At 42.8% G+C, this 23003-nt stretch overlaps 1 protein-coding gene across 3 annotated transcripts in view; it reads left to right on the top strand.

Moving 5' to 3' along the window:
- The window catches only part of LOC112241085 (1-phosphatidylinositol 4,5-bisphosphate phosphodiesterase beta-1), a 239217-nt gene that overhangs the window by 182253 nt on the left and 33961 nt on the right, over nt 1-23003 (top strand). The window contains exons 20-33 of one of the 3 annotated variants that reach the window (XM_042321858.1): nt 8877-9031; nt 9153-9317; nt 11697-11796; nt 11933-12037; nt 12170-12285; nt 14345-14477; nt 14618-14671; nt 14987-15206; nt 15463-15628; nt 16092-16168; nt 16316-16405; nt 16742-16799; nt 20771-20857; nt 21110-21134. In XM_042321858.1, the coding sequence (XP_042177792.1) occupies nt 8877-9031; nt 9153-9317; nt 11697-11796; nt 11933-12037; nt 12170-12285; nt 14345-14477; nt 14618-14671; nt 14987-15206; nt 15463-15628; nt 16092-16168; nt 16316-16405; nt 16742-16799; nt 20771-20857; nt 21110-21134 (1551 nt within the window). Of the gene's footprint in view, nt 1-8876; nt 9032-9152; nt 9318-11696; nt 11797-11932; nt 12038-12169; nt 12286-14344; nt 14478-14617; nt 14672-14986; nt 15207-15462; nt 15629-16091; nt 16174-16315; nt 16406-16741; nt 16800-20770; nt 20858-21109; nt 21135-23003 lie in introns of those variants that run through there. The other 2 variants (XM_042321857.1, XR_006083419.1) reach the window with 2 other exon arrangements.

Here is a 23003-nt window from a genome sequence, read left to right as displayed (position 1 = left end):
ATTCATTTCACACCAGACAATAAGTAAGACCTGATTCGTTTGGCACTAGACAATAGGTAATACCTGATTCGTTTCACACTAGACAATAGGTAAGACCTGATTCGTTTCACACTAGACCATAGGTAAGACCTGATTCGTTTCACACTAGACAATAGGTAAGACCTGATTCTTTTGTCACTAGACAATTGGTAAGACCTGATTCGTTTCACACTAGACAATAGGTAAGACCTGATTCGTTTGGCACTAGACAATAGGTAAGACCTGATTAGTTTCGCACTAGAAAATAGGTAAGACCTGATTCGTTTCACACTAGACAATAGGTAAGACCTGATTCGTTTGGCACTAGACAATAGGTAAGACCTGATTCGTTTCACACTAGACCATAGGTAAGACCTGATTCGTTTCACACTAGACAATAGGTAAGACCTGATTAGTTTCACACTAGACAGTAGGTAAGACCTGATTCATTTCACACTAGACAATAAATAAGACCTGATTAGTTTCACACTAGACAATAAGTAATACCTGATTCGTTTCACACTAGACAGTAGGTAAGACCTGATTCATTTCACACTAGACAATAAGTAAGACCTAATTAGTTTCACACTAGACAATAAGTAAGACCTGTTTCGTTTCACACGAGATAGTAGGTAAGACCTGATTCGTTTCACACTAGACAATAGGTAAGACCGGATTCCTTTCCCACGAGACAATAGGTAAGACCTGATTCATTTCACACTAGACAATAAGTAAGACCTGATTAGTTTCACACTAGACAATAGGTAAGACCTGATTCGTTTCCCACTAGACAATAGGTAAGACCTGATTCGTTTCACACTAGACAATAGGTAAGACCTGATTCGTTTCACACTAGACAATAGGTAAGACCTGATTCGTTTCACACTAGACAATAGGTAAGACCTGATTCGTTTCACACTAGACAATAGGTAAGACCTGATTCGTTTCACACTAGACCATAGGTAAGACCTGATTCGTTTTACACTTGACAATAGGTAAGATCCGATTAGTTTCACACTAGACAATACGAAAGATCTGATTCGTTTCACACTAGACAATATGTAAGACCTGATTCGTTTCATACTAGACAACAAGTAAGACCTGATCGTTTCACACTAGACCATAGGTAAGACCTGATTCGTTTCACACTAGACCATAGGTAAGACCTGATTCATTTCACACTAGACAATAAGTAAGACCTGATTCGTTTCACACTAGACAATAGGTAAGACCTGATTCGTTTCACACTAGACAATAGGTAAGACCTGATTCGTTTCGCACTAGACAATAGGTAAGACCTGATTCGTTTCACACTAGACAATAGGTAAGACCTGATTCGTTTCACACTAGACAATAGGTAAGACCTGATTCGTTTCACACTAGACAATAGGTAAGACCTGATTAGTTTCACACTAGACAATAGGTAAGACCTGATTCGTTTCACACTAGACAATAGGTAAGACCTGATTCGTTTCACACTAGACAATAGGTAAGACCTGATTCGTTTCACACTAGACCATAGGTAAGACCTGATTAGTTTCACACTAGACAATAAGTAAGACCTGATTCGTTTCACACTAGACCATAGGTAAGACCTGATTCGTTTCACACTAGACAATAGGTAAGACCTGATTCGTTTCACACTAGACAATAGGTAAGACCTGATTCGTTTCGCACTAGACAATAGGTAAGACCTGATTCGTTTCACACTAGACAATAGGTAAGACCTGATTCATTTCACACTAGACACTAGGTAAGACCTGATTAGTTTCACACTAGACTATAAGTAAGACATGATTAGTTTCATACTAGACAATAAGTAAGACCTGATTCGTTTCACACTAGACCATAGGTAAGACCTGATTCGTTTCACACTAGACCATAGGTAAGACCTGATTCGTTTCACCCTAGACAATAGGTAAGACCTGATTCGTTTCACACTAGACAATAGGAAAGACCTGATTCGTTTCACACTAGACACTAGGTAAGACCTGATTCGTTTCGCACTAGACACTAGGTAAGACCTGATTCGTTTGGCACTAGACAATAGGTAAGACCTGATTCGTTTCACTAGACATAGGTAAGACCTGATTCGTTTCACATAGACAATAGGTAAGACCTGATTCGTTTCACACTAGACAATAGGTAAGACCTGAGACCTGATTCGTTTCACACTAGACATAGGTAAGACCTGATTCGTTTCACACTAGACCATAGGTAAGACCTGAGCACTAGACATAGGTAAGACCTGATTCATTTCACACTAGACATAGGTAAGACCTGATTTCGTTTTAGACAATAGGTAAGACTAGACACTAGACAATAGGTAAGACCTGTTTCGTTTCACACGAGATAGTAGGTAAGACCTGTTTCGTTTCACACTAGACCATAGGTAAGACCTGATTCGTTTCACACTAGACAATAGGTAAGACCGGATTCCTTTCCCACGAGACAATAGGTAAGACCCTATTCATTTCACACGATACAATAAGTAAGACCTGATTAGTTTCGCACTAGAAAATAGGTAAGACCTGATTCGTTTCACACTAGACAATAGGTAAGACCTGATTCGTTTGGCACTAGACAATAGGTAAGACCTGATTCGTTTCACACTAGACCATAGGTAAGACCTGATTCGTTTTACACTTGACAATAGGTAAGATCCGATTAGTTTCACACTAGACAATACGAAAGATCTGATTCGTTTCACACTAGACAATATGTAAGACCTGATTCGTTTCATACTGGACAACAAGTAAGACCTGATTTGTTTCACACTAGACCATAGGTAATAACTGATTCGTTTCGGACTAGACAATAGGTAAGACCTGATTCGTTTCACACTAGACAATAAGTAAGACCTGATTAGTTTCACACTAGACAGTAGGTAAGACCTGATTCATTTCACACTAGACAATAAATAAGACCTGATTAGTTTCACACTAGACAATAAGTAATACCTGATTCGTTTCACACTAGACAGTAGGTAAGACCTGATTAGTTTCACACTAGACAATAAGTAAGACCTGTTTCGTTTCACACGAGATAGTAGGTAAGACCTGATTAGTTTCACACTTGACAATAGGTAAGACCGGATTCCTTTCCCACGAGACAATAGGTAAGACCCTATTCATTTCACACGATACAATAAGTAAGACCTGATTAGTTTCGCACTAGAAAATAGGTAAGACCTGATTAGTTTCACACTAGACAATAGGTAAGACCTGATTCGTTTGGCACTAGACAATAGGTAAGACCTGATTCGTTTGGCACTAGAAAATAGGTAAGACCTGATTCGTTTCACACTAGACAATAGGTAAGACCTGATTCGTTTGGCACTAGACAATAGGTAAGACCTGATTCCTTTCCGACTAGACAATAGGTAAGACCTGATTCATTTCACACAAGACAATAAGTAAGACCTGATTCGTTTCACACTAGACAATAGGTAAGACCTGATTCGTTTCACACTAGACCATAGGTAAGACCTGATTCGTTTGGCACTAGACAGTAGGTAAGACCTGATCGTTTCACACTAGACCATAGGTAAGACCTGATTTGTTTTGCAATAGACAGTAGGTAAGACCTGATTCGTTTCACTAGACAATAGGTAAGACCTGATTCGTTTCACTAGACAATAGGTAAGACCTGATTCGTTTCACACTAGACAATAGGTAAGACCTGATTCGTTTCACACTAGACAATAGGTAAGACCTGATTCGTTTCACACTAGCACTAGAAAATAGGTAAGACCTGATTAGTTTCACACTAGACAATAGGTAAGACCTGATTCGTTTGGCACTAGACAATAGGTAAGACCTGATTCGTTTGGCACTAGAAAATAGGTAAGACCTGATTCGTTTCACACTAGAAAATAGGTAAGACCTGATTCGTTTCACACTAGACAATAGGTAAGACCTGATTCGTTTGACACTAGACAATAGGTAAGACCTGATTCGTTTCACACTAGACAATAGGTAAGACCTGATTCGTTTCACACTAGACCATAGGTAAGACCTGATTCGTTTCACACTTGACAATAGGTAAGATCCGATTAGTTTCACACTAGACAATACGAAAGATCTGATTCGTTTCACACTAGACAATATGTAAGACCTGATTCGTTTCATACTAGACAACAAGTAAGACCTGATCGTTTCACACTAGACCATAGGTAAGACCTGATTCGTTTCACACTAGACCATAGGTAAGACCTGATTCATTTCACACTAGACCATAGGTAAGACCTGATTCGTTTCACACCAGACAATAGCTAAGACCTGATTCGTTTCACACTAGACCATAGCTAAGACCTGATTCGTTTCACGCTATACAATAGGTAATACATGATTCGTTTCCCACTAGACCATAGGTAAGACCTGATTCATTTCACACCAGACAATAAGTAAGACCTGATTCGTTTGGCACTAGACAATAGGTAAGTAAGACCTGATAGGTAAGTTTCACACTAGACAATAGGTAAGACCTGATTCGTTTCACACTAGACAATAGGTAAGACCTGATTCGTTTCTAGTAAGACCTGATTCGTTTCACAAGACTAAGACCTGATTCAGTTTCACACTAGACAAGGTAAGACCTAAGACCTGACTATTAAGACATGATTAGTTTCACACTAGACAATAAGTAAGACCTGATTCGTTTCACACTAGACAATAGGTAAGACCTGATTCGTTTCACACTAGACAATAAGTAAGACCTGATTCGTTTCACACTAGACAATAAGTAAGACCTGATTAGTTTCACACTAGACAATAAGTAAGACCTGATTCGTTTGGCACTAGACAGTAGGTAAGACCTGATCGTTTCACACTAGACCATAGGTAAGACCTGATTTGTTTTGCACTAGACAGTAGGTAAGACCTGATTCGTTTCACACTAGACAGTAGGTAAGACCTGATTCGTTTCCCACTACGACATAGGTAAGACCTGATTCGTTTCACACGAGACAATAAGTAAGACCTGATTCGTTTCACACTAGACAATAAGTAAGACCTGATTCGTTTCACACTAGACAATAGGTAAGACCTGATTCCTCTCCCACTAGACCATAGTTAAGTCCTGATTCATTTCACACGACAGAATAAGTAAGACTTGATTCGTTTCGCACCAGACAGTAGGTATGACCTGATTCGTTTGGCACTAGACAATAGTTAAGAGCTGATTCGTTTGGCACTAGACAATAGGTAAGACCTGATTCGTTTCGCACTAGAAAATAGGTAAGACCTGATTCGTTTCACACTAGACAATAGGTAAGACCTGATTCGTTTGGCACTAGACAATAGGTAAGACCTGACTAGACAATAGGTAAGACCTGATTCGTTTCACACTAGACAATAGGTAAGACCTGATTCGTTTCACACTAGACAATAGGTAAGACCTGATTCGTTTCACGCTATACAAAAGGTAAAACCTGATTCGTTTCCCACTAGACCATAGGTAAGACCTGATTTATTTCACACTAGACCATAGGTAAGACCTGATTCGTTTCACGCTATACAAAAGGTAAAACCTGATTCATTTCACACTAGACCATAGGTAAGACCTGATTCATTTCACACTAGACAATAGGTAAGACCTGATTCGTTTCACACTAGACAATAGGTAAGACCTGATTCGTTTCACACTAGACCATAGGTAAGACCTGATTCGTTTCACACTAGACAATAGGTAAGACCTGATTCATTTCACACTAGACAATAGGTAAGACCTGATTCGTTTCACACTAGACACTAGGTAAGACCTGATTCGTTTCGCACTAGACAATAGGTAAGACCTGATTCGTTTGGCACTAGACAATAGGTAAGACCTGATTCGTTTGGCACTAGACAATAGGTAAGACCTGATTCGTTTGGCACTAGACAATAGGTAAGACCTGATTCGTTTGGCACTAGACAATAGGTAAGACCTGATTCATTTCACACGAGACAATAAGTAAGACCTGATTCGTTTCACACTAGACAATAGGTAAGACCTGATTAGTTTCACACTAGACCATAGGTAAGACCTGATTCGTTTCACACTAGACAATAGGTAAGACCTGATTCGTTTCACACTAGACCATAGGTAAGACCTGATTCGTTTCACACTAGACAATAGGTAAGACCTGATTAGTTTCACACTAGACAATAAGTAAGACCTGATTCGTTTCACACTAGACAATAGGTAAGACCTGATTCGTTTCACACTAGACAATAGGTAAGACCTGATTCGTTTCACACTAGACCATAGGTAAGACCTGATTCGTTTCACACTAGACAATAGGTAAGACCTGATTCGTTTCACACTAGACAATAAGTAAGACCTGATTAGTTTCACACTAGACAGTAGGTAAGACCTGATTCATTTCACACTAGACAATAAATAAGACCTGATTAGTTTCACACTAGACAATAAGTAATACCTGATTCGTTTCACACTAGACAGTAGGTAAGACCTGATTCATTTCACACTAGACAATAAGTAAGACCTAATTAGTTTCACACTAGACAATAAGTAAGACCTGATTAGTTTCACACTAGACAATAGGTAAGACCTGATTCGTTTCACACTAGACAATAGGTAAGACCTGATTCATTTCACACTAGACCAATAAGTAAGACCTGATTAGTTTCACACTAGACAATAGGTAAGACCTGATTCGTTTCACACTAGACAATAGGTAAGACCTGATTCGTTTCACACTAGACAATAGGTAAGACTGATAGGTAAGACCTGATTCGTTTCACACTAGACCATAGGTAAGACCTGATTTGTTTCACACTAGACCATAGGTAAGACCTGATTCATTTCACACTAGACAATAGGTAAGACCTGATTCGTTTCACGCTATACAAAAGGTAAAACCTGATTCGTTTCCCACTAGACCATAGGTAAGACCTGATTCGTTTCACGCTATACAAAAGGTTATACCTGATTCGTTTCCCACTAGACCATAGGTAAGACCTGATTCATTTCACACTAGACCATAGGTAAGACCTGATTCATTTCACACTAGACCATAGGTAAGACCTGGTTCGTTTCACACCAGACAATAGCTAAGACCTGATTTGTTTCATACTAGACCATAGGTAAAACCTGATTCGTTTCACACTAGACCATAGGTAAGACCTGATGCTACTATTGGTTAGGTCTAAGTCAGTACATCATCGGTTTGTTGCGGTTCGGGTTAGAGGTTGGTATAGTGATACTAGTAAATTGGGAAAGTACTGTTTGATCTTGTATTCCTATAACTCTCTCATTCACTCTCTATCCCCTTCCCAATTCAATTTAAGGGCTTTATTGACATGGGACATTGCCAAAGCAAAGGGGAAGTAGATAATAAACAAAAGTGAAATTAACAACAAAAATTAACAGTAAACATTACTCACAGAAGTTCCAAAATAATAAAGAATTTTCAAATGTCATATTATGTCTATATACGATGTTGTAGACCATAGATAAGACCTGCAAATAGTTAAAGTGGGAAAAGGTGTTTGTTCTTCCCTGGTTGATTCGTTTTCTTTAGGTCACACATCTTGCGGTTCGGGCTGTGATGCTAGTAAATTGGGAAACACTGTTTGATCTTGTATTTCACCCAGTAGATATGGGAGTTTATCAACATTGGGTTTGTTTTCTAATTCTTTGTGACTCTGTGTAATCTGAGGGAAATATGTGTCTCTAATATGGTCATATATTGGGCAGGTGGTTTGGAAGTGCAGCTCAGTTTCCACCTCATTTTATGAGCAGTGTGCACATAGCCTGTCTTCTCTTGAGAGCCAGGTCTGACTTCGGCGACCCTGTACATAGTCAAAGCTTTCCTCCAGTTCTGGTCAGTCATGGTGGTCAGGTATTCTGCCACTGTGTACTCTCTGTTTAGGGCCAAATAGCATTCTAGTTTGCTCAGTTTCTTTGTTAATTCTGTCCAATGTTTCAAGTAATTCTCTTTTTGTTTTCTTATGATTTGGTTGGGTCTAATTGTGTTGCTGTCCTGGGGCTCTGTGGCGTCTGTTTGTGTTTGTGAACAGAGCCCCAGGATCAGCTTTCTTAGGGGACTCTTCTCCAGGTTTATTTATCTGTAGGTGATGGCTTTGTTATGGAAGGTTTGGGAATCTCTTCCTTTTAGGTGGTTGTAAAATTTAACAGCTCTTTTCTGGATTTTGATAATTAGATGGTATCGGCCTAATTCTGCTCTGCATACATTATTTGGTGTTTTACGCTGTACACGGAGGATATTGTTTTGTAATTCTGCATGCAGAGTCTCAATTTGGTGTTTGTCCCATTTTGTGAATTCTTGTTTGGTGAGCAGACCCCAGACCTCACAACCATAAAGGGCAATGGGTTCTATAACTGATTCAAGTATTTTTAGACAGATCCTAATTGGTATGTCGAATTTTATGTTCCTTTTGGTAGCATAGAAGGCCCTTCTTGCCTTGTTTCTCAGCTCGTTCACAGATTTACCTGTGGTGCGGATGTTTAGGCCGAGGTATGTATAGTTTTTTGTGTGCTCTAGGGCAACGGTGTCTAGATGGAATTTGTATTTGTGATCTTGGTGACTGGACTTTTTTTGGAACATCATTATTTTTGTCTTACTGAGATTTACTGTCAGGGCCCAGGTCTGGCTGAATCTGTGCAGAAGATCTCGGTGCTGCTGTAGACCCTCCTTGGTTGGTGACAGAAGCACCAGATCATCAGCAAACAGTAGACACTTCACTCCAGATTCTAGTAGGGTGAGTCTCTTTCTCAATCTCTTTCTCCCTCTCCTCTCCCCCTCTCCCCCTCTCGCCTTTCCCTCCCTCCTACCTATCTCTCCCTCCTTCTCTCTCTCTCTCTCTCTCTCTCTCTCTCTCTCTCTCCATCAGACCTGTCCATGATGTTAAACCTGGGCATGTATGAGTACAACGGGAAGTGTGGCTACAGGCTAAAACCAGAGTTCATGAGACGACCGGACAAACACTTTGACCCCTTCGCTGAGAGCACTGTGGACGGCATCGTAGCCAACACGCTGTCTGTCAAGGTGCTTATCTGTGTGTTCCGCTTACAGTACGTGCGTGTGCGTGTTTTGACTGTATGTGGTATGGGTGCACGGACTTCACAGCTCTCATCTGTTTTTATCATCCTCGTCTCTCCGTCTCCAGATCATCTCAGGCCAGTTTCTGACCGATAAGAAGGTGGGGACGTATGTGGAGATAGATATGTTTGGTCTGCCGGTGGACACCAGAAGGAAGGGTTTTAAGACCAAGACGTCTCAGGGCAACGCTGTCAACCCTGTCTGGGAGGAGGAGGCCTTCACACTCAAGAAGGTAAAGCATAATATAGGGCAGACTGTTATGGGATTTGTAGTTCTTTAAGGTAAAACATACAGTGCCTTGCGAAAGTATTCGGCCCCCTTGAACTTTGCGACCTTTTGCCACATTTCAGGCTTCAAACATAAAGATATAAAACTGTATTTTTTTGTGAAGAATCAACAACAAGTGGGACACAATCATGAAGTGGAACGACATTTATTGGATATTTCAAACTTTTTTAACAAATCAAAAACTGAAAAAATGGGGCGTGCAAAATTATTCAGCCCCCTTAAGTTAATACTTTGTAGCGCCACCTTTTGCTGCGATTACAGCTGTAAGTTGCTTGGGGTATGTCTCTATCAGTTTTGCACATCGAGAGACTGACATTTTTTCCCATTCCTCCTTGCAAAACAGCTCGAGCTCAGTGAGGTTGGATGGAGAGCATTTGTGAACAGCAGTTTTCAGTTCTTTCCACAGATTCTCGATTGGATTCAGGTCTGGACTTTGACTTGGCCATTCTAACACCTGGATATGTTTATTTTTGAACCATTCCATTGTAGATTTTGCTTTATGTTTTGGATCATTGTCTTGTTGGAAGACAAATCTCCGTCCCAGTCTCAGGTCTTTTGCAGACTCCATCAGGTTTTCTTCCAGAATGGTCCTGTATTTGGCTCCATCCATCTTCCCATCAATTTTAACCATCTTCCCTGTCCCTGCTGAAGAAAAGCAGGCCCAAACCATGATGCTGCCACCACCATGTTTGACAGTGGGGATAGGGTGTTCAGGGTGATGAGCTGTGTTGCTTTTACGCCAAACATAACGTTTTGCATTGTTGCCAAAAAGTTCAATTTTGGTTTCATCTGACCAGAGCACCTTCTTCCACATGTTTGGTGTGTCTCCCAGGTGGCTTGTGGCAAACTTTAAACAACACTTTTTATGGATATCTTTAAGAAATGGCTTTCTTCTTGCCACTCTTCCATAAAGGCCAGATTTGTGCAATATACGACTGATTGTTGTCCTATGGACAGAGTCTCCCACCTCAGCTGTAGACCTCTGCAGTTCATCCAGAGTGATCATGGGCCTCTTGGCTGCATCTCTGATCAGTCTTCTCCTTGTATGAGCTGAAAGTTTAGAGGGACGGCCAGGTCTTGGTAGATTTGCAGTGGTCTGATACTCCTTCCATTTCAATATTATCGCTTGCACAGTTGCTCCTTGGGATGTTTAAAGCTTGGGAAATCTTTTTGTATCCAAATTCGGCTTTAAACTTCTTCACAACAGTATCTCGGACCTGCCTGGTGTGTTCCTTGTTCTTCATGATGCTCTCTGCGCTTTTAACGGACCTCTGAGACTATCACAGTGCAGGTGCATTTATACGGAGACTTGATTACACACAGGTGGATTGTATTTATCATCATTAGTCATTTAGGTCAACATTGGATCATTCAGAGATCCTCACTGAACTTCTGGAGAGAGTTTGCTGCACTGAAAATAAAGGGGCTGAATAATTTTGCAAGCCCAATCTTTCAGTTTTTGATTTGTTAAAAAAGTTTGAAATATCCAATAAATGTCGTTCCACTTCATGATTGTGTCCCACTTGTTGTAGATTCTTCACAAAAAAATACAGTTTTATATCTTTATGTTTGAAGCCTGAAATGTGGCAAAAGGTCGCAAAGTTCAAGGGGGCCGAATACTTTCGCAAGGCACTGTATATACTGTATAATCTATTGTGATTGCTACCAACCTTTTTTGCCTGTCACCAGTATCCTTGACATTGATTGTTACTGGTATTGACCTTGTATTTACAGTGCCAATCAACATTTTGGACACATGTACTCATTCAAGGGTTTTTCTTAATTTTTTTTGCTATTTTTTACATTGTAGAATAATAGTGAAGACATCAACACTATGGAAAAACACATATGGAATCATGTAGTAACCAAAAAAGTGTTAAACAAATCAACATATATTTTAGATTTGAGATTCTTCAAAGTAGCCTAAGGAGGTGTGTGTGTGTGTGTGTGTGTCATCCTCACACATATAGTGTAGATGTCTTTTATTCTGGTGTACAAATAAAAATATAAATAATATTGTGTGTACTTGTTTGATATGAATTGTTGAGGAAGAGCTTGACAAATAAACTTGGATTGGAACATGATCTTACCCCGTTTACATCATACAGGGTAACGTTGTCAACCCTGTCTGTGATGAGGAGGCTTTCATCCTCGAGGAACCCATAGAGAGAAATAATGTTCTATTGAATTATGTGTGTAAATCACTGTTTAAAACATCACGGAGCACATCTTTATGGGATTTGTAGTTCTTTGAAACCAAGAACTCATAGGTTAATGTGACCATCCATGGGTGTATGTTTCTGTGTCTGTGATGGTTCCTCAGGTGGTTCTGCCCACTCTGGCCTCGATGAGGATTTCTGTGTTTGAGGATGGAGGGAAGTTCATTGGCCATCGCATCATTCCTGTGAATGCCATCCGCCCAGGTGAGGCCTATAGCTTAATAGTCTGACTGACTACCATTCTGGTCCATTTTTCTGCTTGAGTGATGCTGTGTAACAGTCCTTTAGCTTCTGATTACTCACCCCTGTGTGTGTGTGTGTGTGTGTGTGTGTGTTCCAGGTTACCACTACATTGGTCTGAGGAATGAGAAGAACCAGGCTCTGACCCTCCCTGCTCTGTTTGTCTATGTAGAGGTCAAGGACTATGTCCCTGATACATTCGCAGGTACAATGGCTGACATACCTTACAGAATACTGGTATAGAACTAAACCATGGAGTTATAACTAGGTTTATGTTTCCACTGGCTTTACATAACAGCATCGATGATACATTCTGTTCCCCCGTTCTCTACCTCAGATGTCATCGAGGCGTTGTCCAATCCCATCCGTTACGTCAACCTGATGGAGCAGAGAGCCAATCAACTCGCAGCTCTCACTCTGGAGGAGGGAGCAGAGGAGGAGGACAGCAAAGAGGTGGGTGTGTCGTCCGTCATCCCCACACTAATCGATAAGTAACAGATCAATGAGCCTCTCCCCAGGCAGTAGGCCTGTCTCTTTGTGAAGAGAGGATTGGGTTAGAGCTATTGACCAGGGCTCAGGAACTAAGGGTTGAGGGCTAGGAGGGAGGGAGTCGTGGGGCAGAGGGAGACAGAGATGAAGGGTGAGGGGGGCAGGGGTATCACGGGGGTGAAGGAGGGGAGGTTGAGGTTAGAAGGGGGTGATCTCTGAGGGGTAGTAAGGGAGTTGTTGGTGGAGGTGGGCCCCAAGGGAGCTGTCTCGCCTGATTTGCCAGCTGAACTGATTATCCACAGGGACATCCAATAGAGAGCCTGTACATGCTGACACCTTGGCAACGGTCGCTTAGTGAACTAGTGGGCTTCCCGCTGGAGTGTCAGAGACAGAGGGAGAGGAAGAAAGATGTGAGTGGAGAGCAGAGGAGAACAGACTGTCCTCTCCTGTCCAAAACAGGCTTAAGGAGAGAGGACTCAGTAACAAACAAATACATGCCAAGTACTACAACAAGTCAGGGTTGAAGAGAACCTAGAGAGGGACATTGAGACAACGTAAGGAGAACATTGGCTAAATGTTAGTGAAACGTTAGAGAGTGTTGTCAGTGTGACGTTGGTCTGAGCCATGCTGAGAGTGGGGTACCAAAGCTATGTCTACAAGTTCTCCAACAGGCTACAGGTAGGCTCTGGGTGTGTGGTGTGTTGATTGTGCTGTTGTGTATTTGCCATACAGTAGTTTCTGCTTCTAATGGAGTAATGGCATCGTATGGTTCCACTCTGCTTATTTACATCTCATTGCATAGGCCGCAAAAACATTCTCAGCGTTACCATTTATATGTTGGGCTGTAATGTGCCATGTGTGTCATACACTCTATCCAGATGATGTGCTAAGTAAATGGGAAAAGTAGTGTTTTACCTGATAAAATGCTTTGAGACCCAGTGAATAGTAGTGTGGACCTGATAAAATGCTTTGAGACCCAGTGAATAGTAGTGTGGACCTGATAAAATGCTTTGAGACCCAGTGAATAGTAGTGTGGACCTAATAAATGCTTTGAGACCCAGTGAATAGTAGTGTTTTACCTGATAAAATGCTTTGAGACCCAGTGAATAGTAGTGTGGACCTGATAAAATGCTTTGAGACCCAGTGAATAGTAGTGTGGACCTGATAAAATGCTTTGAGACCCAGTGAATAGTAGTGTGGACCTGATAAAAGGCTTTGAGACCCAGTGAAAACTAGTGTGGACCTGATAAAAGGCTTTGAGACCCAGTGAAAAGTAGTGTGGACCTGATAAAATGCTTTGAGACCCAGTGAATAGTAGTGTGGACCTGATAAAAGGCTTTGAGACCCAGCGAATAGTAGTGTGGACCTGATAAAATGCTTTGAGACCCAGTGAAAAGTAGTGTGGACCTGATAAAATGGTTTGCGACCCAGTGAAAAGTAGTGTTTTACCTGATAAAAGGCTTTGAGACCCAGTGAATAGTAGTGTGGACCTGATAAAATGCTTTGAGACCCAGTGAATAGTAGTATGGACCTGATAAAAGGCTTTGAGACCCAGTGAATAGTAGTGTGGACCTGATAAAAGGCTTTGAGACCCAGTGAATAGTAGTGTGGACCTGATAAAAGGCTTTGAGACCCAGTGAATAGTAGTGTGGACCTGATAAAAGGCTTTGAGACCCAGTGAATAGTAGTGTGGACCTGATAAAAGGCTTTGAGACCCAGTGAATAGTAGTGTGGACCTGATAAAAGGCTTTGAGACCCAGTGAATAGTAGTGTGGACCTGATAAAAGGCTTTGAGACCCAGTGAATAGTAGTGTGGACCTGATAAAATGCTTTGAGACCCAGTGAATAGTAGTGTGGACCTGATAAAAGGCTTTGAGACCCAGTGAATAGTAGTGTGGACCTGATAAATGCTTTGAGACCCAGTGAAAAGTAGCATGGACCTGATAAAATGCTTTGAGACCCAGGGAATAGTGCCTCATAAATGCAATGTGTCAGTATCATTGTCAATGTATTTGACTGGCAGGTGGATGCGGGTGGTGATGACCCCATGGAGCCTGACCCCCGGGTGACCGTGCCCGCAGAGAATGGGGTCAACCACGCCCCCATCATCACCCCCAAACCCCCCAGCCTTGTTAGCCACCAGCAACAGCCCACAGGTACAGGTCAAATCTCCACTTGAACTTACAGTGACTCCAATATGGCAACCAGTAAACTTCAATTTGTCACGCCACAACACATTTACAACCCACTTGATCTGACAAAACCCTCACTAACAAGTGTATATATTGTGTATCAGGTTCAGTGAAACCAGCAGTGAAGACTGAGGATGTAATCCAGAGTGTTCTTACAGGTAAGACTGTAGTAGGACTCGTATTAACCCACCAGACTCGTAGGACTCGTATTGCCCACCAGACCCAGGATTCGAACTGGCAACCCTCCGGTCTCAACTCTCTAACCAGTAGGCTACCTGCCCGGCCACCCTCGATCGATTCATGTAAACAGATTGCATGACATCGCCAATCTGAAACATGAGGGAACGATGCACACGATCTGTAATGGAACAGAACCAATACAGGTAGAAAGTCAAACACTCATGTCCTCCCCCTCCCTCCCTCCCTTTCTCGTTTCCTCCCCTCCATCCCTCGATCCTCCCTCCTTCTTCCAGAGATGGAGGCCCAGACCCTGGAGGAGTTGAAGCAGCAGAAGGGCTTTGTGAGGGAGCAGAGGAAGCAGTATAAAGAGATGAAGGAGTTGGTCAGGAAACACCACCGCAAGACCGGCGAGCTGATCAAGGAGCACACGGCCAGGGCTGCAGAGCTGCAGAACCAGCACCAGCGCAGGCGCTCCGCGCTGCAGAAGAGCCACAAACGAGACGGTAAGAAAAGGTAGGTGGCCCTCTTTCTCCTCCTACTCTTCCTCCCTGCCCTTCTTCCTGTATCCCTCTGTTTCTCTCACTATGTGTCGGTCTCTACGTCTCTCGCTCTCCGGTCATGTTTTCTCTCTTCCATGTGGGTGCTCAGTGGCTAGAGCCTTCCACAGATAACTGTGTGTGTGTGTGTATGTGTGTTTGTGTTTGTTAGCACTTACCTACCTCCATGTGTGTGTCGACCTCAGTGTGTGCTGTATTTGTGTGTGTGGTAGGTCGGAGCAGTGTCTGTCGTCCCTGGAGCAGGAGCTGTGTGTGTTGGACCAGGAGTCCAGTCAGAGACTCTCTGAGCTCAAGGAGCAGCAGCAACAACAGCTACTCACACTGAGACAGGAGCAGTATTACAGCGAGAAGTACCAGAAGAAAGAACACATCAAAATGGTACACACACACACCTAATCCCTATCCTCAAGCAGAGTGATACTAGAGGACAAGAGCATATAAACTCATTTCAGCGTACATACTTTATTTGCATTGAATCAGCATCAAATGCGGTAACACTCAACTCAGTATAATGCTAGCCTTGGCTTGTGTTTAATGAGCGGGCTCCCCTCTGGGCTTTATTACTCCATCTGCTTTGCTGACCTTAGATCAGTGTAAAGACGTCCCAGTGCTCCACTACTGCTACGGTAGATGGAAATGCTGAGTGTAGTCACGGTTCTGTGTACGAGGTGTCAGGGTTTATCCATGCAGAAGAGAACAATACTGACTGGACCAATTCTATTCTCCAAAGTCAACAGATCAGGCCTGAGTTAAACAGAAGCCATGAGTCAGGGATCATATCTCATGAGAGACAAACTGTAGGATAACCAGTGGTATTTTTCTCTGTTTACTGTGTCTCCAGCTGGTGGAGAAGTTGACAACCATAGCAGAGGAATGTCAGAGTGCCCAGTTGAAGAAGATCCGAGACATCTGTGACAAGTAAGCACACACACGCACACACACACACACACACACACACACACTTACTTTTATCCAGAGTGACTTACAGGAGCAATTAGGGTTAAGTGCCTTGCTCAAGGGCACATCGACTACACGGGGCGATTGTTTCACCTTCCTTCTCCACAGGGAAAAGAAAGACCTGAAGAAGAAGATGGACAAGAAAAGACAGGAGAAGATTAATGAAGCAAAGGCCAACAACAAGAACGTGACAGAAGAGTAAGCAGATGGGGTTGAGGAGGAGGCCTCCTGACACGTGCGTTGATCTGTATGTGCACAAGGCCACCAGATGGCGATGAAGGCTCATGCTTCATCTGACTGCTCGAAGCACATGCAGTATAATCAAATGATGCCGCTATTTTTGACAGAAAGACTTAACGCTAGAAAGTGTCACAGGTCATCAGGCAGACTTACCGACTTTTATGTTACGGTCCTTTGAGCTAGATTGGAACCAGGAATGTTAGGAGTGTTGATTGTTAAAGTTAGAGTTAGAGTTAGGTTAGAGTTGAGGAATGTTAAGGTGATGTAAGAGCTGACGCCTCTCGATGTTCACAGAGAGAAGCTGGAAATCAACAGGTCGTTTGTCAATGAGGTGGTGCAGTATATCAAACGGGTAAGTTTGTGTGTTTGTGTGTGTGTGTGTGTGTCTGTGTGTGTTTCAAGTTGTATCAGTTGTATGTACAGGATACACGTCCAACGAAATTCTTACTTTGCACGTTCCTTCGCGACAATGCAACAACAATAAGAAACTAGAAAAGTATGTTTTCCTGAAGAAAATGTGGTGTGCTTGCTAGCTTGTTTTAAAGTATTTATGGTTTTGAAATAAGTTGTTGTTATGGTAGTGACTGCAGTAGTAATGGTAATGACTGGTTATAGTTGACAAAGTCGGTAAGATTTAAAAATGGATTGATTGTTTAGCTGATTGATTAGAAAGGATCGCCTGAACATGTAACAGTTGGTTTGGTGTCTCTAGCTTGACCGGTTCAAGAGTTACTGTTGGTGAGTTTTAAGACAAAAATGTATGTAATGTAATGCGCACAATTGGCCCAGCGTCGATCCGGGTTATGGGAGGGTTTGGCCGGCTGGGATGTCCTTGTCCCATCGCGCTGTAGCGCGATCGTGTTTCGGGAAGACGCATGGCTCTCGACCTTTGCCTCTCCCGAGTCCATACGGGAGTTGCAGCGATGGGACAAGACTGTAACTACCAATTGAGTATCACAAAATGATGCCGTGCCTTAGACCGCTGCGCAACTTGGGACCCAGGTTGGGTGTTTATAGTTTTTAAAGGTTTCAGAAAATTTGAAGTTAAGATAGCCTGAATGTTTTAAAGTTGGTCGTGTAGCTTAATTAACCAAGGGGCAGGACCATTTTGAATATCAACCACTGTATTCCTATGGTTCTCATTCAAGCACATGTTAATTTACGCACATTTTAAATGGTTATAGTTCCAAAAGTATACATAGTATCAAATATCCTTTGACAAGCAATCTAAATTGGTCTGTCTGAACATCTCAACATTGGTTTGGTGATTATTTAGATTTTTTTTTTTACAACTAAAGTCTACTGGCCTTTTTTGCCATTGAAATGCATTGGGATTTATTTAGTTGCAAGCACAACTAATAATAAAACATAAGAATACAAATATAAAGTAAATGGCTCAATAGAATAGAAGAAACATGTTAGCGTAAGTATAATACAGGAAGGCACAATTTATAATACAATATTTACACATGTATCACGGAAGGGTCTGGTAGCAGCAGTTGTGAGCTATGTGTAGCATGAGTGTGTGTGTGTGTGTGGGTGGGTGTGTGTGTGCTAAGGTGCGGAGAATCAGAGCAGGTGGTCCGTCCAGTTCAAGTGTTCAGCAGTCTGATGGCTTGTAGATACCAACAGGCTCAGAGACAGTTTCTATCAGACCTCATGCTCCGATACCGTCTGCCCGACGGTAAGGCAGTGAACAGCTCGTAGGCTGGGGTGTGTGGGGTCCTTGATGATGCTGCAGGACTTATTCAGGCACATTTCAATTAGACGTCCTGGATGGATGGAAACACAGTCCAAGTGATGTACTGCGCCGTCTCCACCAGCCGCTGAAAGGCCTTGTGGTCGTGGGCGGAGCAATTTCCATACCAGGCTGTGATGCAACCGGTCAGGATGCTCTTGATGGTGCAGCGGTAGCATTTGGAGAGGACCCGGGGTGGCATGCCAAATTTCTACAGCCGCCTTAGGAAGTTGAGGCGCTGTTGCGCCCTCTTTACAAGATTGGTGGTATTGTTGATCCATGTCAAGTCCTTTGTGATCTGGACGCTGAAGAACTTAAAACTGCTGACTCTCTCTACTGCAGTCCCGTTGATGTGGATCGGAAGGGTGTTCCCTCCTCTGCTTCCTGAAGTCAACAATCAACTCCTTTGTGTTGCTGACGTTAAGGGAAAGGTTGTTGTCCTGGCACCACAATGCCAGTTCACTTACCTCCTCCCAATAGGCTGACTCGTCCTTGTTGATTATCAGGCCTACAACTGTGGTATTGTCAGTAAACTTAATGATGGAGTTGGTGTCATGCAAAGCCACGCAGCAGAGGGCTGAGGACACACCCCAGGGGGGTACCTGTGTTATGAGTCACAGCGACTGTTTATTGTTAAAGTAATTGTAGGTTATTTTAGGTTAGACAACAGGCTGTGGAGATTGTTGCCAGTCCTTGAATGCTGCAGTACAGTCTCTCAGCATGGTACGGATTTCTCCGTTCATCCAGGGTTTTTGGTTGGGTTATGTCTGGATTGTTATTGTGGGTAGAACATCATCAACACATTTCCTAATGAAGCCTATGACTGATGTACACTGAGAGGACAAACAACAGAGGACAAACACCGAGTGTGAGTATACCAAACATTAGGATCACCTTCCTAATATTGAGGTGCACCTCCTTTTGCCCTCAGTACGGCCTCAATTTGTTGGGCATGGACTCTACAATGGGTCAAAGGTGTTCCACAGGGATGCTGGCCAATGTTGACTCCAATGCTTCCCACAGTTGTGTCAAGTTAGTTGGATGTTCTTTGGGTAGTGTACCATTTTTGATACACACAGAAAACTGTTGAGTGAAAAACCCAGCAGCTTTTGCAGTTCCTGACACACTCAAACCAGTGCGCCTGTCACCTACTACCATATACGGGTTCAAAGGCACTTACATTTTTTCTCTTTCCCATTCACCCTCTGAATGGCACACATGCACAATCCATGTCTCAATTATCTCAAGGCTTAAAAGTCCTTCTTTAACCTGTCTCCTCCCCGTCTACACTTTCACCTGGATTCACCTGGTCAGTCTGTGTCATGGAAAGAGCGGGTGTTCCTCATTTGTTTCTTGTACAACTCAGTGTACATTCCTCAGTGTTAATCGACGAGTCCAGGGCGGATGAATCTTTGAACATATTCCAATCAGTATTCTCAAAAGAGCCATGCAGCATTGAGCGCAGCGCCTCACTGTTCTCTGTTGGGGGGCTCCCTCTTCAGTTGCAGATGTGGATGTAGATGTGTAGATGTGGAGCAGGAACAGAGAGACGGGGTGGGGGGGGGGGGGGCTTTGTACGCATAACTGATGTTTGTGTACACATGGTCCAGCACAGAGGGGGCTGGATGCATGGGGCAGGAAACATGTTGGTGATCATTTGGAAAGAATTTGTTTTAATCTTGCTTGGTTAAAATCTCCCGTGACAATAAAGACTGCTTCCCGGTGAGAGGTTTCTGGCCGGCTAATGTTCTTGTGTAGTTGGATGAGTGCCACCTTGATGCTTGCTTGTGGTGTTACTGTATGTACACAGCTGTGACAATAACACGTGAATTCTCTTGACATATAGTGAGGTCAGCATTTTAGCTTCAGAAACTCCAGGTCGGGTGAACAGGACCTCGGGATGTTTTCAACTTCAGTACACCAGGAATTGTTGATGAGGAAGCATACCCCTCCCTCCTACTCTTAACAGAAGCCGCCATTCGGGTCCATAAGGAAAATGGAAAATCCATCTGGTTGAATAGCAGAGTCGAGTTAATTGGCCGTAAGTCATGTCTCTGTAAAAACAGACACAGCATTCCTTGACGTCCCTCTGCGATTGAAGCCTTGATCTGAGTTCACAAATGTATTTTCCGGCGATTGGACATTAGCCATCAAGATACTAGGGAGTGGAGGCCGTGTAGCCCGTCTTTTCGTCTTAGCTCGCAGTCCCCCTTTCCTTTCTGTTCTTCATCGCCAGCGTTGCCTTTGGTCATCTCGGCCAGGAGCGACAGGTAAGCCCGCTGTGCCGGGAACAAAGAGGCAAATGTAGTACTCCAGATCTGGGAGGCTTAGAGATGTGTGTAGCTTCCTATTCATGATCCAGAAGTGTTTGTAGGAAATGATCGCACAAACATTCTGAGCAAACAAAGTAAGAATTAATGCAAAAATAGACATTTTAAAAAAGCAAAGTCAAGCAGGAACCGGCAAGACACGCGCCCTCCGCCGTCTGTGTGAGTGTCCGTCCGTGCCTGTGGATTTGTTTGTGTTACACGGTATGTAGTGGCTACACCTTACTCTCGCCTACCTCTGTGTTTGTCTGTGTGTAGTTGGAGGATGCTCAGAGTAAGAGAATGGAGAGGCTACTGGAGAAGCAGAACGACATCCGACAACAGATTATGGATGAGAAACCTAAGGTATGGACACGTCTGCCCTCAAATACAGAACTGCAGGATGAAGTTGCTTCGAACCAATCATTCATGGTCAGGTATAGGATGCGTTCCAAATGCCACTCTATTCCCTTGACAGTGCACTCCTTTTGACCACGAGTCAAAAGTGATGCACTATGTAGGGAACAGGGAGACATTTGGGACAAAGACATATTTTCATCCCATAAAGGGTCCATTGGTTAATCATTTCCATCATGTCCATTGTTACTGTGATTGTAGGAAGGAGGTACGACAGAGGACCAGGGTAAGACATTCTGCGTCTGAGTGTGCATTGATACAGCTTCAATACTTTAGCATGTGTAACAGAAAGCAGTAACACAAAATAATTTATGTGGTTTGAATAAGATGGCAACAGCTGGAGAATGATAAGTGGATGTGCACCTTGCTTCCGGCTCTGCCTTTCTTTAACAATAACCTCGATGGTCAACCGCACTCTAAGGCCAAGCTCAACCTCACACCTCCCAAATACTCTGTGCCCTTGTCAGACTGGTCATTCCTTCCTCTCCTCTTCGTCCCCTCTCCTCTTCGCCCCCTCTCCTCTCCTCGATCACGTCTCCTCTGTCTGCTATGTACACGGAGCTGGATCTCCAAACCCCATTTCCATGGCCTAGTTTCTTTACCCCTCTTGCCCCACTCTCAGTGTTCTGCTCTGTGTTTGGGTGTCTGGGACAATTGACTATTTTCAGGCCTGTTCCCTCTGAATACTCTGCTCTATAGCTATGGTTGTATTGCTGCGTGTGTTTGTTGTAACAACTCATTTTTAACCTTGTTATTGTATGTAGAATAGAAAGTACGCTTTTTTAATTGGTGATGTCTATAAGAGAATTAGCCAAGTACAGTGCATTTGGAAACTTTTTAAAAACTTTTTAAAAACTTTTTTTGAACTACTTCGCTCAGTAACGATATAAAAACGTTTAGATTCATTTTCAATAATGTCGATATAGAATAATGGGGTACAGCAGTGATGCTGCCACCACCATGCTTCACCGTAGGGATGGTGCCAGGTTTCCTTCAGATGTGATGCTTGGCATTCAGGCCAAAGAGTTCAATCTTGGTTTCATGAGGCCAGAGAATCTTGTTTCTCATGGTCTGAAAGTCCTTGAGGTGCCTTATGGAACATCACAAGGATGATCAATGGAAACAGGATGCACCTGAGCTCAATTTCGAGTCTAAATACTAATGTAAATAAGGTATTCCAGTTTCTTTTATTATCATAAAGTTGCAAAAACAATTCAACAGCTTTTGCTTTGTCGTCATGGGGGTGTTGTGTGTCGATTGAAGAGGGGGAAAATGTATTTAATCCATTTTAGAATAAGGCTGTAACGTAACAAAATGTGTAAAAAGGGAAGGGGTCTGAATACTTTCCGAATGCACTGCGCACATCTCAACTCCACGATACCACATCCGCAAGTTGCTGTGAAGTCAATGCTTCCATTTTTCTTTTTTAAATTCTTTAACCTTTACTGTGTACATACACTGAGTGTACAAAACAATAAGAACACCTGCTCTTTCTATGACATAGGCTGACCAGGTGAATCCAGGTGAAAGCTATGATCCCTTACTGATGTCGCTTGTTAAATCCACTTCAAATCAGTGTAAATGGAGGGGAGGAGACGGGTTAAAGAAGGATTGTTAAACGTTTTAAACCTTTTCAGCCTTGTGAGGCAATTGAGACATGGATTGCGTATGTGTGCCATTCGGCGGGTGAATCGTCAAGACAGAATATTTAAGTGCCTTTGAACAGGGTTTGGCCAGGCGCGCACCGGTTTGTGTCAAGAACTACAACGCTGATGGATTTTTCATCCTCGACAGTTTCCTGTGTGTCTCAAGATTGGTCCACCACCCAAAGGACATCCAGCTAACTTGACACAACTGTGGGAAGCATTAGAGTCAACATGGGCCAGCATCCCTGTGGAACATTTTCAACACCTTCTGAGGCTAAAAAAGGGGGGGTGCAACTCAATATTAGGAAGGTGTTCCTAAGGTTTGGTATACTCACACTCGGTGTTTGTCCTCTGTTGTTGAGTGCCTTTCTTTGTTTGCTGAAATCCCATACCTTTTCATAAAATACAACCACCGACTGCAATCTTCGAGCAACAGCAACGAGGAAACA

This window comes from Oncorhynchus tshawytscha, linkage group LG05 (assembly GCF_018296145.1).
Source record: "Oncorhynchus tshawytscha isolate Ot180627B linkage group LG05, Otsh_v2.0, whole genome shotgun sequence".
In the NCBI taxonomy this organism is placed as follows: Eukaryota; Metazoa; Chordata; class Actinopteri; order Salmoniformes; family Salmonidae; genus Oncorhynchus; species Oncorhynchus tshawytscha.
This window is presented reverse-complemented; position numbering and strand designations above follow the sequence as displayed.